This window comes from Scyliorhinus canicula, chromosome 15 (genome assembly GCF_902713615.1).
Source record: "Scyliorhinus canicula chromosome 15, sScyCan1.1, whole genome shotgun sequence".
Classification (NCBI taxonomy): Eukaryota; Metazoa; Chordata; class Chondrichthyes; order Carcharhiniformes; family Scyliorhinidae; genus Scyliorhinus; species Scyliorhinus canicula.
Window position 1 is genome coordinate 77,769,771 of NC_052160.1, and position 16,177 is coordinate 77,785,947.

At 50.4% G+C, this 16,177-nt stretch overlaps 1 protein-coding gene across 1 annotated transcript in view; it reads right to left on the reverse strand.

The window, feature by feature from the left end:
• LOC119978247 (voltage-dependent L-type calcium channel subunit alpha-1S-like) overlaps window positions 1-16,177 on the reverse strand; it is a 642,412-nt gene that overhangs the window by 518,971 nt on the left and 107,264 nt on the right. The window contains 2 exon segments of the mRNA XM_038819727.1: window positions 3,526-3,686; window positions 16,071-16,155. Coding sequence (XP_038675655.1) covers window positions 3,526-3,686; window positions 16,071-16,155 — 246 coding nt within the window.

Consider the following 16,177-nt stretch of genomic DNA (forward strand, 5'->3'; position numbering starts at 1 on the left):
TATTCCCCCCGGCACACAATCTTCCACAAGCATCAACAGCACCTTCGCCAATAGTTTTGTAACAACAAAATCGGGCGGTAGGATCCACACTGCTCTGGGTCCTTATCCTTTTTTTAAATGAGCGAGATAGAATCCTGAGACAGCGTGAGGGGAGCATCCCCTTCTCCAACGACTAATATGTGTCCCAATTCCAAACTTCATAAAGGTCTGCCGAGAACCCATCTAGGCCCAGGACCGGGACGGGGGACCCACAATCCATTACCTCCCTCAACCCCATCAGCGCCCCCAACCCTGCACCTTCTCCTCCTCCACCGTCAGGAGCTGCAGCCCATCCAAGAACCGCCTCATACCTTCATTCCCCACTGACGGCTCCGAAGCTGTACAGTCCGATAAAAAGCCTTAAATACCCCATTCACCACCCCTCCCCCCACCTCCCCGATTCCAAAACAACCGCACCCACACTGACTGGCATCCATCCATCTTGGTTCCTCCATCCCACCCTCTCCCATTCCCCCCACCTACCGCACCTCAAACAGATCCCCCAACCTAAGACATAACAGGTAACCAGGGACACAGCATAATCAATTTAACACATACACCTATGATCAATTAAACACGGTGGATAAAACAGCAATAGCAAACAAATAACCTGACATAAATGCAACTCCTTCCCTCATAGGTATCTCCCAAGTCCAATGTTCTCACAAGTATGGTCTCTCATAAACTCACTCGCCTCCTCCAGTGCATTGAAATAAAACTGCTGATTCCGGCACGTGATCCACAAACAAGCAGGATACCACACACCAAACTTCACTTTTTTCCTGAATAGGGCCGCTTTGACCCTAATAAACCCGGCCTGTCACTTGACCAACTTCACTCTCAAGTCCTGATAAATATGCACCGCATGGCCGCCTCAAGTGCATTCACTCGTCTCCTTCTCCCATTGCAGAATCTTCTCTTTGTCCAAGGCCGCACCACGATTGCCTTCGGCGGCTCACCTGTCTTCAACTTTCTCCTCAGTGACCTGTGCGCTCAAGCCATCTCAGGAGGTCGGTCAAAGACTCCCTCCCCCGCCAATATCTCGAACATCCTTGCCACATATTGTGTGGCCTGAGTTCCCTCGATCCCTTCTGGCAGACCTCCAATCCACGGATTTTACCTTCTCGAGTGATTCTCCAAGTCATCCACCTTTTCTCTTAACCTCTTCTAGCTCTCCGCCACCAGCACAATTTCTGCCTCGAACAAGGCCCAGTGGCTGACCATGATCCTCATGGTCAGCCACAGACTCTGCCACTTTCTGGAACAACGCATACTGCGCCTCCAGCTTTTGCTCCACTCTCTGTCGGCTGCCCGTGTTGGCCTGACCAACCTGGCCAGATCCTCTGAGACGTCCTTCCTCTGCTGGTCAAACTTCACTGTCAGGAACTCCTGACTGTTCTGTGGACCACTGAGAGAACAACGATGCCACAGAGCTCTCCATCATCATTCCGTCTGTCGCAATTCGAGAGATCTCCTAGTCTGACTGCTGTCCCTTACTTGTTACACCTCCTAGTTTGAGAGGCCCGAGACATACCCTACAAAATAGACTTCTTAGCCATTTATGCTTCAACACTTTCCACCTGCATAACTCCTCCCAAAACGGGCAAACAGACCCAAAACAATGCCACTTCGAGCAGGAGCCACCTAATTTGCGACCACTCACACCATGGCCGCCACTGGAAGTCACCATGTCCTTAATGAACTGGCAAGGAGCGTGGAATCCAGTTTATTCACAGTTAGATCCCTACCAGGTGTCTCGTTGATCGTTGCCTTACTGGTCAAACTTTTCTAAATAGCTGAAAGGTGTTTCCCCGCCCCTCGGCGGGAAAGCTCATACTCCACCAGAACCACAGGGATGATAATCATTCCCACCCCATAAGTCCCTTGTGGGATATGACAATTACCAGGGGAGGGGCTGGGTGTATATTGGGGTGTCTATTACCATCGGAATGGGCTGGGTGAGTATTGGGGGGTCTCCATTACCAGAGGAGCTGCTGAGTGTGTATCGGGGGATCCATTACCAGTGTATACTGAGTGCATGGGGGGGTTTATTACCAGGGGAGGGGCTGTGTGTGTATTGGGGGGTCTATTACCAGGGGAGGGACTTTGTGTGTATTCCGAGGTGTTTTATTACCAGGCAGGAGTCGGGTGTGTATTGGGGGGTGGGGGGGGGGATTATTGCCAGGGGAGGGGCTGGATGTCTATTGTTGGGTCTCTCATTACAAGAGGAGGGGCTGGGTATGCATTATGGGGGATCCATTACCAGAGATGGGGCTGGGTGTATATTATGGGTCTCCATTACCAGAGGAGAGGCTGGTGTGCATTGGGAGAGTTTAATTACCAGGGACGGGACTGGGTGTGTATTGGGGGGACTTATTACTAGACAATGGGTTGGGTGTATATTGGGGGAGAGGTTTATTATCAGGGGAGGGATTGAGTTTGTGTTGGATGGGGTTTATTACCAGAAATGGAACTGGATGTATATTGGGGAGTCTATTACCAGAGATGGGGCAGTATGTGTATTCCAAGGTGTTTATTACCAGGGCAGGCGCTGGGTGTATATTTGGGGTCTCCATTCCCTGAGGAGAGTCTGGATGCGTATTGGGAGGGGTTTATTACCAAGGGAGGAACTGGGTGTGTATTAGTGGAGTGTTTATTACTAGAGGATGGGTTGGGTGTATATGGGGGGGTGGGGGGGGGGGGGGGGGGGGGGGGTTATTACCAGGGGAGGTGTTGAGTTTGTGTTGGGTGGGGTTTATTACCAGAGATGGGGCTGGGTATATTTGGGGGGGGGCTATTACCAGAGGACGGGTTGTCTGTTTTGCGGGGGTCTCCATTAACAGAGAAAGGGCTGGAGCTGTATTGGAGGGGTCTCCTTTACCAGAGGAGGGTCTGGGTATGTACTGGAGGGGTCTCCATTACCAGATGAGGGGTCTGGTGTGCAGTGGAGGGGTCCAATACCATGGGAGAGGTTGGGTGTGTTTTGGGGGGGTCTGTTACCATGGGAGAGGCTGAGTGTGTATTGGGGGTTCTGTTACTGTGGGAGAGGTTGGGTGTGTATTGGGGGGGTCTGTTACCATAGGAGAGGCTGGGTGTGTATTGGGGGTTCTGTCACCATGGGAGAGGCTGGGTGTGTATTGGGGGGTCTGTTACCAGGGGAGAGGTTGGGTGTGTATTGGGGGGTCTGTTACCATGGGAGAGGCTGAGTGTGTATTGGGGGTTCTGTCACCATGGGAGAGGCTGAGTGTGTATTGGGGGTTCTGTTACTATGGGAGAGGTTGGGTGTGTATTGGGGGGGTCTGTTACCATAGGAGAGGCTGGGTGTGTATTGGGGGTTCTGTCACCATGGGAGAGGCTGGGTGTGTATTGGGGTGTCAGTTACCAGGGGATTAGCTGGGCTTGTATGTGGGGTTTGGGGTGATGGGGTGTAGTACCTCTATTGCTCGCAATAATGCTGACTCTGGTGTTTACGGGTTCTGATCTTACCCTGAATGTTGGTCAGCCAGTCAGGTTCACGGTGGTGCTCTAATGCTATCATTAGAGTGTTGAGGAAAACCAGGAATATCACCAACCAGTAGAAGAAGTTGGATTTCACCAATGCCCTGCACTTCCGCCTGAACATCCGATTCCACCTCTGACATCGCCAACTGCAGGAAAAATTGAGAAGTAAATCCATAGCCCAGCTCTGTTTATAGACCTAAACACCACTGAATACCCTCCATTCAACCCTCCCACCTGTGACAAGGCAGTCGGAATTTGCTGAGCTACTCCTTCCAACACCAATTTTGGTGGCTCCACTGACTGTGTCAGGAAATGGCAGGATTCTGGGTGGCATAGTGATGTAGTGGTTAGCACTGCTGCCTCACAACGTTAAGGACCGGGTTCGATCCCAGCCCCGGGTCACTGTCCATGTGGAGTTTGCACATTCTCCCCGTGTCTGTGTGCGTCTTACCCCCACAACCGAAAGATGTTCAGGGTAGGTGGATTGGCCATGCAAAATTGCCCCTTAATTGGAAAAACTAAAAAAAAAATGAAATGGCCAGGATTCTGAGGCCAGGCCCCAGTGGCAGTAATCACCATAAACCGGGGAAATCACATTGTTCCACCTCCCCATAAACCCCTGCCTGAGTAGGCAATCCAGCCTACAACAAAGAGTCAACAACATAATGTCAACCTGCAGTTAGGATAGAATAGAATCCCAACAGTGCAGAAGGAGGCCATTCAGCCCATCGAGTTTTCACCGACCCTTTGAATTACCTACCCATTTCAACTCCCCCATGCTAACCACTGTGCTCCAGTGTCTCCTTCATACATACTTAGCACACCAGCTTTCCTTACCTTATCTGAAAGGTATCAAGTGAACCAACTGGATTTTTAGATCTAACAGTTTCATTGTCATCCCACTAGCAGAAAGACCTGTATTGATGTGGCGTCTTGCAAAATCTCAGAAAGTTCCAAATTGCCTTTCATAATTTGGTTGTACTGAACGTGAGTTATGCCGAAAAAAAAACTATCAAAGCTTATCGTCTTGCACTCATTAGAACAGAACATCCTTTAAGGTGCCACTGGCTAGGTCAGCATTTGTTTCCCAGAACTACAGAACCATAGAAAAGCTACGGTGCAGAAAGAGTTCATTCAGCCCATCGTGTGTGCACCGATCAAGAAAAAAAAAGAAACAAGGCGCTCATTTTAATCCCACTTTCCAGCACCTTATCTGTAACCTTGCAGGTTTCAGCACTTCAGACGCTGATCCAGGTACCTTTTGAATGAGTTGAGCATTTCAGCCTCAACCACCAATTCAGGCAGTGAACACCAGACACCCATCACTCTCTGGGTGAAAAAAATTTGCCTCATGTCCCCTCTGTCCCTTCTATAAATCACCTAAATCTATGCACCCTGGTAATTAAACCCTCCACTGGGGGAAACATGTCTTTTCTGTCTACCCTATCTCGGTCCCTCATAATTTTGTACAAATCAATTAAGTCACCACTTAACCTCCTCTGTTCTAAGGAAAACAAACAATCTCTCCTCACAGCTGCAATTTTTAAACCTTGGCAACATTCTTGTGAATCTCTTCTGCACTCTCTCCAGAGCAATGCTGTCTTCCTGCAACATGGTGACCAGAACTGTACAAACTGAATCATCTTAGAAATCAGCAAATCCGATTTCAGGCAGGGAAAATGGTGTTTATCCTGCTGACGGCAATGGTGGCTTTTTCCGCTATATAGTGCAGCACTTGGTGAAGTAATTTGCAGGCAGGGTCTCACTCAGTATCACTGGTAGGTGGCCTCTGATACGCCAATCCCGCTTTCACCTCTGTCCTTCAATGATCTGGGCGCCATGCACACTGCCAACACAATGTGCCATGCACAGTGCCAGGGAGTTCACTGAGAAGTCATGCATGCCAAACCCAGGAAACATTCTGCACCCAAGTTTACCGACGCTTCCCTTGAGCATCTGCTGGCATTGGAGGCCCACTGTGATGTTTGTGTCCACACTCTGGGAAAAGACCGGCAACCAAGATGGCCAGCCCAGTAGTGGTGGCCAGTGCCAACACCCTGCAAAAGAGAATAGCCATCAAGTTCTGCAAATGGATGAATGATCGCCTCCAATCAGTCACACTTCTCATCACTCAACTCTCAAACTCTCAGACATCATACATTTCCAGGGATTCGATTCAACGGCAGCACAGAGGACACCGTCACTAACTCTCCCACATGTACCATGTGGGTCATGTTCTCATCACTTCACATGTACCACTCAGCATCCACAAATGCCAGGCATCCTTATCATCTGCCCTGATTGGCATTCTGCTTATACTCTAGCCATCTGTTTTCATGCAGGACAAGCTGGTACACAAGAGGGAGAGAACATAAGAACATAAGAACTAGGAGCAGGAGTAGGCCATCTGGCCCCTCGAGCCTGCTCCGCCATTCAATTAGATCATGGCTGATCTTTTGTGGACTCAGCTCCACTTTCCGGCCCGAACACCATAACCCTTAATCCCTTTATTCTTCAAAAAACTATCTATCGTTACCTTAAAAACATGTAATGAAGGAGCCTCAACTGCTTCACTGGGCAAGGAATTCCATAGATTCACAACCCTTTGGGTGAAGAAGTTCCTCCTAAACTCAGTCCTAAATCTACTTCCCCCTTATTTTGAGGCTATGCCCCCTAGTTCTGCTGTCACCCGCCAGTGGAAACAACCTGCCCGCATCTATCCTATCTATTCCCTTCATAATTTTAAATGTTTCTATAAGATCCCCCCTCATCCTTCTAAATTCCAATGAGTACAGTCCCAGTCTACTCAACCTCTCCTCATAATCCAACCCCTTCAACTCTGGGATTAACCTAGTGAATCTCCTCTGCACACCCTCCAGTGCCAGTACGTCCTTTCTCAAGTAAGGAGACCAAAACTGAACACAATACTCCAGGTGTGGCCGCACTAACACCTTATACAATTGCAACATAACCTCCCTAGTCTTAAACTCCATCCCTCTAGCAATGAAGGACAAAATTCCATTTGCCTTTTTAATCACCTGTTGCACTTGTAAACCAACCTTCTGTGACTCATGCACTAGCACACCCAAGTCTCTCTGAACAGCGGCATGCTTTAATATTTTATCGTTTAACAGTGGTCACAGTTGGGTGGAGGAATGTCAGATCTCAAGGTTCTCAGAAACTTAGAGGACAGAGCAATCGAATGCTCCTGTGCTGATGCCAATGTGGGCGGCAATAAAGCAAGTGAAGATCCAGCACTGCTTCATTCTTCAGACATCAATACTTTGAGTGATGTTTCCTGTTTCTCAGGTCCATGTCTTGCACTAATGAACTCTCCTTTCTTTCGTAGGATCACAGAATCACAGAATACCACAGTGTAGAAGAGGCCCTTCGGCCCATCGAGTTTGCACCAACACATGAACATGTGACTCACTGGCCTGTAGTTCCCTGGCTTGTCTCTACAACCTTTCTTAAATAGTGGTACCACATTAGCTGTTCTCCACATTAGCTGACCTCTGGCATCTCCCCCGTTGATAGTGGAATTAAAAATTTGAGTCAGAGCACTGGCAAACTCCTCCCCTGCCTCCCACAACAACCTGGGACACCCTGGATATTTGTCTACTTTTAGTACCTTGTCACTCCCTATGACAATTTGCTCAAGAACCTCACAATCTCTCTCCTCGAGTTTCATAACTACCTCCTCATTCTCTTGGGTGAAGACAGAATTGAAAACATCTGGAAAGCAGCTGAGGGGGTCCACAAGCCAGGCCCTCAACTCCAGTCCCCAACAACAGCAGGAACCATGAATTCACAGACCCAGAAATAGAAGAGCCGTCACCCACCCACACCACCAGAGAGACACTCCTCAGTGAGACTTAGTTCTAAAGCAGCCCAAGAATCACAATCTGGTGAGCACATCACACTTTCTGATTCACAGCAGATAGAGGCAGGGAGCTGGCACCTGGAGAATTACTGGAGGACAGGAATATGCTGAGGCCCAGTCAGATGCCAAGCCTCTGGACTCAGTCGTGCCTCAGTTGCTGAAACCCCAAACGTAAACTTGGGAAAATCAGGAAGGGATATTTGCTGCACTCCTTGGATTACAAACGATAGAGGAGTTTATCCGCCTTCAGACCAGGTGATGGCGCTGACACTCCAAAGCACCAAGTTCAAAACTGGTAGAGTAGCGTCCGTTGTAGAGACTTTGGTCCAAGACATCTGCTGCAGGAGCTGCACTCCATGGAAGGGGCACTTTCTGGCAGTGCCAACACCAGAGTGGGATTGGGCTTTGAGCTAACTCCAGCTACCCTTCCTCTCAAGGAAGCAGCCAATGGCCGTTGAGCACCCACAGGGAGGAGCAGCAGCTTGTGCACACTCTGAGGCCATCCACCCAGGTGACTCTGGGAATATCCCACTCATCCGCATCCTTCCTTCCTGTGACTGCTTCAGCTCCAGCTCCACATACCAAGGAGTGGGGCACTGCCACATAGCAGGGACCCAAAAGCAAGCCAGGGCCCCACAGGTCTCGGCCCATGGAGGATGCTCACCAAGGTAATTACAAGCAACAGGGCTAGGTGGACAATAGGCTACCTCCACCTCTGCTGTGAATGTTGGGGATGCATCAAGGTGCAGTAGCAAGGTAAGGAAACTCAGAAAGTTGTAGTTGCACAGTGTGAATCACTTCTACATAAGGTTCACTTCTGTAAATAAACTCCAATTAACTTCACTTTTCTATGGCTCATTGTTACGATGCGCTGTGTTCCTTTCAGTCTGAAGTGAAAACCTGATCACTGCGCAAGATAAAGTCAGGGTTCCCAGTTCAGGATTTTGTCCTATGTTTTCGTTCAACCTTCCGGGCACATTGATGGTGTTCCTTCACAGTGACTGAACACATCAGTCAGGCCTGAATCACAATGAGAATTATAGGGCAGAATTCATCCATTTCAGAAACTAAGTGTTGAAGCCGGGACTGAGTCGGTGGATTTCTACAGCAGCAAAATTGGCGCAGCTCCTGAAGCAATTCATCAACCATTAACGGGCTAGCAACGTGCAACATGATTGATTCCAATGAAAAGCAGTGTAGTATTCCCTGCGGTTGGGATTGACACTTATAGGGGAGGCGGTGGTGTAGTGGTATTGTTGCTGCATTAGTAATCCAGAGACCCAGAGTCATGATCTTGGGACCCGGGCTCAGATCGCGGCATGGCGCATGGTGAAATTTTAATTCAATAGAAATCTGGAATTAATAAGCATGAAACCATTGTCGATTGTCGTATAAACCCACCTGGTTCACTAATGTCCTTTAGGGAAGGAAATTTGTCGTCCTTACCTGGTCTGGCCTACATGTGTCTCCAGACCCACAGCAATGTAGTTGATGATTAAATGCCCTCAGGGATGGGTAATAAATGCTGACACAGCCAGCGACACCCACATCCCATGAACAAATAAAAAGAAAACTCGAGAGGCTGACAAGCTGCAGCCGCATAAAAGCACTCCACTTCCCACACACACAGGTCCCAGCGAAAAAGATGGGAGCATGGAGTGCAGCACATCAATTTGCAGAGATGGAGCTGGAGACCCTTTTGGACACCGTGGAAGAGGAGCAGGCTACCCTATGCCCTGGGATAGCAAGGAGGATGCCACCCACCGTCGTACACTGCATCTGGGCACAGGTGGCAGAGGTCATGAGCGCTGTGGGCCCCACTGCCAGGGCTGGAGAGCAGTGCCAGAAATAACTGCACAGCCTTCTCAGGGCGGCCAGGGTGAGTGGGCAGCACTATGCTCCTGGCAGCAAAACCCAGTTCCACACACCCGTAAACCCCACCCCCACCCAGAAGACCATAAGACATAGAAGCAGGCCACTCGGCCCATGAAGTCTGCTTCGCTATTCAATCATGGCTGATATTTTTCTCATCCCCATTCTCCTGATCCCCTTATTAACCAAGAACCTATCTATCTCTGTCTTAAAGACACTTTGTGATTTGGCCTCCACAGCCTTCTGCGGCAAAGAGTTCCACAGATTCACCACCCTCTGGCTGAAGAAATTCCTCCTCATCTCTGTTTTAAAGGATCGTCCCTTTAGTCTGAGATTTTGTCCTCTGCTTCTGGCTTTTCCTACAAGTGGAAACATCCTCTCCACATCCACTGTATCCAGGCCTCGTAGTAGCCTGTAAGTTTCAATAAGATCCCCCCTCATCCTTCTAAACTGCAATGGGTACAGACCCAGAGTCCTCAACCGTTCCTCATACGACAAGTTCTTCATTCCAGGAAACATTCTTGTAAACCTCCACTGGACCCTTTCCAAGGCCAGCACATCTTTCCTTAGATACAGGACCCAAAACTGCTCACAATACTCCAAATGGGGTCTGATCAGAGCCTTATACAGCCTCAGTAGTACATCCCTGGTCTTGTATTCTCGCCCTCGACATGAATGCTAACATTGCATTTGCATTCCTAACTGCCGACTGAACCTGCCCGTTAGCCTTAAAAGAATCGTGAACAAGGACTCCCAAGTCCCTTTGTGCTTCTGCTTTCCTAAGCATTTCCACTTTTAGAAAATAGTCTATGCCTAAATTACTCCTTCCAAAGTGCATAACCTCACACTTTTCCGCATTGTATTTCACCTGCCGCTTCATTGCCCGCTCGCTTAGCTGGTCCAAGTCCTTCTGCAACCCCCTTGCGTCCTCAATACTACCTGTCCCTCTACAGATCTTTGTACCATCTGAAAACTTAGCAAAAGAGCCTTCAGTTCCTTCTTCCAGATCATTAATGTATATTGTGAAAAGTTGTGGTCCCAGCATAGACCCCTGAGGCACACCACTAGACACTGGCGGCCATTCTGAAAAAGACCCCTTTATCCCCACTCTCTACCTTCTGCCAGTTAAATTCTCTATCCATGCCAGGATCTTACCCTGAACACCGTGGGCTCTTAACTTATTTAACAGTCTGCTATGCGGCACCTTGTCAAAGGCCTTCTGGAAATCTAAATAAATCGCGTCCACTGGTTCTCCTTTGTCTAACTTTCTTGTTACCTCCTCAAAGAACTCTAACAGATTTGTCAGACTTGACCTCCCCTTGACGAAGCCGTGCTGACTCAGTACCATTTTACCGTGTACTTCCAAGTACTCCACGATCTCATCTTTAATAATGGGCTCTAATATCTTACCAATGACCGAAGTCAGGCTAACCGGCCTATAATTTCCCGTCTTCTGACTCCCTCCCTTCTTAAACAGTGGTTACATTAGCCACTCTCCAATCTTCTGGGACTCTCCCTGCTTCCAATGATTCCTGAAAGATCACCACCAAAGCCTCCACAATCTCCTCAGCTATCTCTTTTAGGACCCTGGGGTGTAGTCCATCCAGCCCAGGTGACTTATCCACCTTCAGACCTTTCAGTTTCCCTAGAACCTTCTCCTTAGTAATGGTCACTGCACTCACCTCTGCCCCTGGCTCTCCTGGAGCTCTGGCATCCCATTGGTGTCTTCCACCGTGACGACTGATGCAAAGCGACTATTCAGTTCGTCTGCCATGTCTTGGTTTCCTATTATTACTATTATCACCCCACCCAGAGGGCGACCAAACCCCCACCCTGCACCACATGCCAACACCCATACCGGCCTCCATGGCCAGGTGCCCTGACCGTGAACGCCACCAGCTATCCACCACCTGTGCTGTATGCATCCAACTGTCTAACACTATGAGTTAACACCGCTGCCTCATGGTGCTGAGGACCCGGGCTCGATCCAAGCCCCATTCCCCCCGTTTTTGCGTGGGTGTCACCCCCACAACCCAAAGATCGGCAAGGTAGGTGGATTGGCCACGTTACATTGTCTTTTAATGAAAGAACACACTGCGTTTTCTGTCTCCCCCCACTCCACCCTCAGGAGAAGGCAGCTCATAACCCCCGGAAGAGGGAATAGACTGGAGGAGAACTGCCAGACCTGCGGCCCCTCACCACAGAAGGGTAGCGGGCACTGGACCTGGTTAGTGGAACATCGAGAGGGCAGTTGGCGGGGCAGAGATCGGCATCAGTTGAGATGCGGTTCCCATGGCCTGTGTGCCAGAGCCTCAGGGTTAGCTCCGCTCACACCCCATCTAAAGGTGTAGCCCGAGGGCCATCCGGTACACCGAGGGATGCGTAGGTGATGGGGACCGTGTTGGTGACTCCGCAGGGAGGTGCTGTAACACCACAGTGCCTCGGATCCCCCCTCTCCTATCCCTGGTGCATCTAATGGGCAGCAGGCAGAGCAGTGCCGCACCAAGCCACCTTGGACACCCGAGCAGCAGCCGGGCCCATCCAGGCCCGGTCGCCCCAGAAGACAGCCGCCAAAGAGGTCGCAGGTTAGAGGGTGGCAGGAGGCTGCCTCCCCTCCTAATGTACAACCTGGGGATCCACCCAGATGTAGAATTAGGGCCTGTAAACCAGAAAGGTATACACCAGTTACGTTGACATGGGCACAGCACACAGTTAAGCGATAGGGGCTAGGGTAAAAACCTGCTGATGAGACCATCAATTCACTAGACACGTGCATTGAGATATGAACAGTGGTTTTAATCTACTTACTACAGAGCCAGCCTGTTACACGTTGAACTCTCGATGAACTGGTCAGCTGGCTCTGGGCATCGATATTTATACAGCAATCCAGGGGGAGGAGCCGTGGGCGGAGCCAAGGGTGGAGCCCTGTACAAACTCCTAAGCATTCCCAGAGCTACTCCCCCTAGTTGTCGGGCAACGCAACTGCACTTACAATCGTACGGTCTCATATATATATCACAGTGTGAATGACAGAGTTACATTCACCACACCTGCATAGAAATGTTCAACGTTTCACAATAAACACCTGTTCACAACGTATCAACCTGCCTTTGTGCTCTTTAAAACAGGTGTGAGGTATGGGCTACACTGGGTGGCTGCAGAGGATGTGCTGGGGTTGGGATGCGTTTCAGCCAGTGGCCGCAATTCATACAGCGTTCACCGCTGGGGTGCCCCACCCCAAACACCCCGTCTCTCCCACCACCCCCACCCCCTCCCACCATATTACCACCTCCACCACCCCAATGGTTTGGTGTGACCGTGTGATGGAATGGCCTGTCCGCATGCAGTGATCACCCAGGTGGACGTTGGAGAGTGCTACCATTGGCAGGAGTCAGATGCTGTCAAATGGGTATCATCGCCCTCCATTCCATGGACCAGACCCACTGACACTGTCAACCCAGAGCCCGCACCCAGTAGTGAGGCAGATAGGAATCACGATGAGACTGCAAGGGGGAAGGGTTAGTGTCGCGGCGGAGGAAGTTCATGGGATGGGGTGGTCGGCCGGAGGGGGTAGTGGGGGTTGCAGGAATGGACGCTACCTTTGGAATTTGGGGACGGGATAGAGGAACGCAGACGGTAGAGGACATGTACATGGACAACAGACAAGTGACCCTGGTGAGACTCACAGAGAAGCTCCAATTTTCCAAAGGAGCTCAGGGGGTGGTCGGAGAATCGCTGCGGGGGTCGGCGTGAATCCTGCCCCCGCCATCCTCCAAATTCTCCTGCCCCCCAAAAAAATCAGCCCGGCGTAAGTCGCGGGAGAATGGCGGAGATCGGCGCGACTGAATGGGCCCCAGGGCTCCCCGAATTCTCCGGCTCACGATGGGCCGAAGTCCCGCCCGTTCTTTGCCAGTCCTGCCGGCATAAATTGGAGTACAAAGAACAAAGAACAAAGAAAATTACAGCACAGGAACAGGCCCTTCGGCCCTCCCAGCCTGCACCGATCCAGATCCTTTTTTCCTAAACCAGTCCCCTATTTTCCAAGGTCTACTTCCCTGCCCGTTCATATATCTGTCTAGATGCATCTTAAATGATGCTATCGTGCCCGCCTCTACCACTTCCGCTGGCAAAGCGTTCCAGGCACCCACCACCCTCTGCGTAAAAAACTTTCCACGCACATCTCCCTTAAACTTTCCCCCTCTCACTTTGAAATCGTGACCTCTTGTAATTGACACCCTTACCGGCGGGACCTGGCGACGCGGGCGGCCTCCGGGGTTCTTGGGGGGGCGCGGGAGGATCTGGCCCCGGAAGGTGCCCCCACGGTGGTCTGGCCTGCGATCTAGGCCCACCGATCCGCGGGCGGACCCGTGGGGGCACTCTATCCTTCCGCACTGGAGGCTGTACCGCCATTCCCGGTGTGGAAGCGAATCCCTCTGTGCATGCACGGGGATGACGCCAGCACATGCTGCGCTCCCACGCATGCACCAACTCGCGCCGGCCGGCAGAGGCCCTTCAGCTCCGGTTGGCGTGGCGCCAAGCCCTTTCCCGCCGGCCGGCGGGGTGCAAACCACTCCGGGGTGGGCCTAGCCCCTAAAGGTGCAGAGGATTCCGCACCTTTGGGGCGGCCCGACACCGGAGTGGTTCACGTCACTCCGTCCCGCCAGGACCACCCGCCCCGCCGGGTAGGGGAAAATCCTGCCCAGATGACTGCAGCTATACAACTGTTTCTGCAATGAAAGAGTTCCCCCAAAGACCTATGCACACACTCCTGAACAAGATGGTATGCTGGACTGGTTAGTGGATGACAAGGAGGCTCATGGAAAAGATTACAACTTCATTGGACGAGAACAGACAAAAGTGGGAAGAGGAATTGAGCATGGAGATATGGGGAGGACTCTGGATCGCGACTCTGCACAGAGTCAACTTAACCTCCTCCGGCACTGGGCTAAGCCTGATGCAGCTCAAGGTGGTGCATAGAGCCAAGACACGCATGAGCAGGATCTTTCCGGGTTGGAGGACAAGTGTAAAAGGTGCCGGGGGTTGGGTTCTGGCCAACTACACTCACATGTTCTGGTCATGCCCCAGACTGAGGGAATTCTGGACGGCCTTCTTCGAGACTATGTCCAAGGTGGTGGGGGTAGAGATGTGTTAGGCAGGTTGGTTCGACGTTGACTGCAACTGGATGCAGTGAAGCTAGAAACAGACGTCTGACACAGGAGATGATCCAACAGTTTTATTTAACTAGTGGACTGCTGTACATGTTCAGCTGTGGGTTGACACTCTACTAATCTAACTGATGACCTCTTACTGGCTTGATCAGACTTACCAGCTACCACATGGTGATAGTGCTTAAACACAGCAGGATACAGAAGGGGGAAATGAGAAATGACTCCTGCCGTTAAGCGACAGGGACCCTAGTGAAATCCGACAGACTGGTCTGAAAATCGAACATTGTCGTACAAATGTAAATACTGTCCAGCTTTAAAGCCTCAGTCATGGCTATGGTGACAAGGAGGGGCCTGAGGCTGTCGGCTCAAACCTAGGTAATTGTACGATACTTTATGTGTGAAACCCAGTTTTTTTCTCTTCTTTTCTTGTTTACTCTGTAACTGTTATTTGAAATACCGATAAAAATAATTTTAAAAAATAAATAGAATAGAATAGAGTGGAATCCCAACAGTGGTCATTCTGCTTATTGAGTCTGCACCGACCCTCGAAAAGAGCACTCCCCTACCCCATCCCTGCAACCCACCTAACTTGTACATCGAAGCGGGCAGCGCGGAAGCATAGTGGTTAGCACAGTTGTTTCAACGCTCCAGGATCCCAGGTTTGATTCCCGGCTTGGGTGACTGTCTGTGTGGAGTCTGCACGTTCTCCCCGTGTCTGTGTGGGTTTCCTTTGGGTGCTCCGGTTTCCTTCCACAGTCCAAAGATATCCAGGTTAGGTGGACTGGCCATGCTAAATTGCCCTTACTGTCCAAAAAAGTAAGGTTAAAGGGGGGTTGTTGGGTTACGGGTATAGGGTGGATATGTGGGTTTGAGTAGGGTGATCATTGCTCGGCACAACATCGAGGGCCGAAGGGCCTGTTCTGTGCTGTACTGTTCTAAGGTTAAGTGGGGTTACTGGGTGGGATAGGGTGGAGGCTTAAGTGAGGTCCTCTTTCCAAGGGCCGGTGCAGACTCTATGTGCCAAATAGCCTCCTTTTGCACTGTAAATTTTATGATTCTATGATCTTTGGACACGAAGGGGCAATTTAGCATGGGCAATCCACCCAACCTGCACATCTTTGGAATTTAATTTCCCAACTTGTTATGGTGGGATTTGAACTCATAACCTCCAGGTTCCAAGTCCAATTCTATGAACTCTACATTTCTAAGACCACAAGGTCACAAGACAATTAAATTCATTTCACCATCGGTCTTCCCTACCTCCCTGAGCTCCACAAGGCCAATACAACCAGTTCTGTGTGGAGTCTGCACGTTCTCCCCGTGTGTGCGTGGGTTTCCTCCGGGTGCTCCGGTTTCCTCCCACAGTCCAAAGATGTGCAGGTTAGGTGGATTGGCCATGATAAATTGCCCTTAGGGTCCAAATTGCCCTTAGTGTTAGGTGGGGTTATTGGGTTATGGGGATAGGGTGGAGGTATGGGCTTGGGTAGGGTGCTCTTTCCAAGAGCCGGTACAGAGTCGATGGGCCGAATGGCCTCCTTCTGCACTGTAAATTCTATGAAATCTATGATGCTGGCCTTTTACACAGTAATTGGTCAATGCTGACTTACTTGATGCGTGACAGCAAGCTCATTCCCTCCATCTCAAGCAGTTCCTGAGAGGCCATTGAGCCACTTTCATCGGATGCTAATATCCCTGCAGAGCAGGAGACACAATC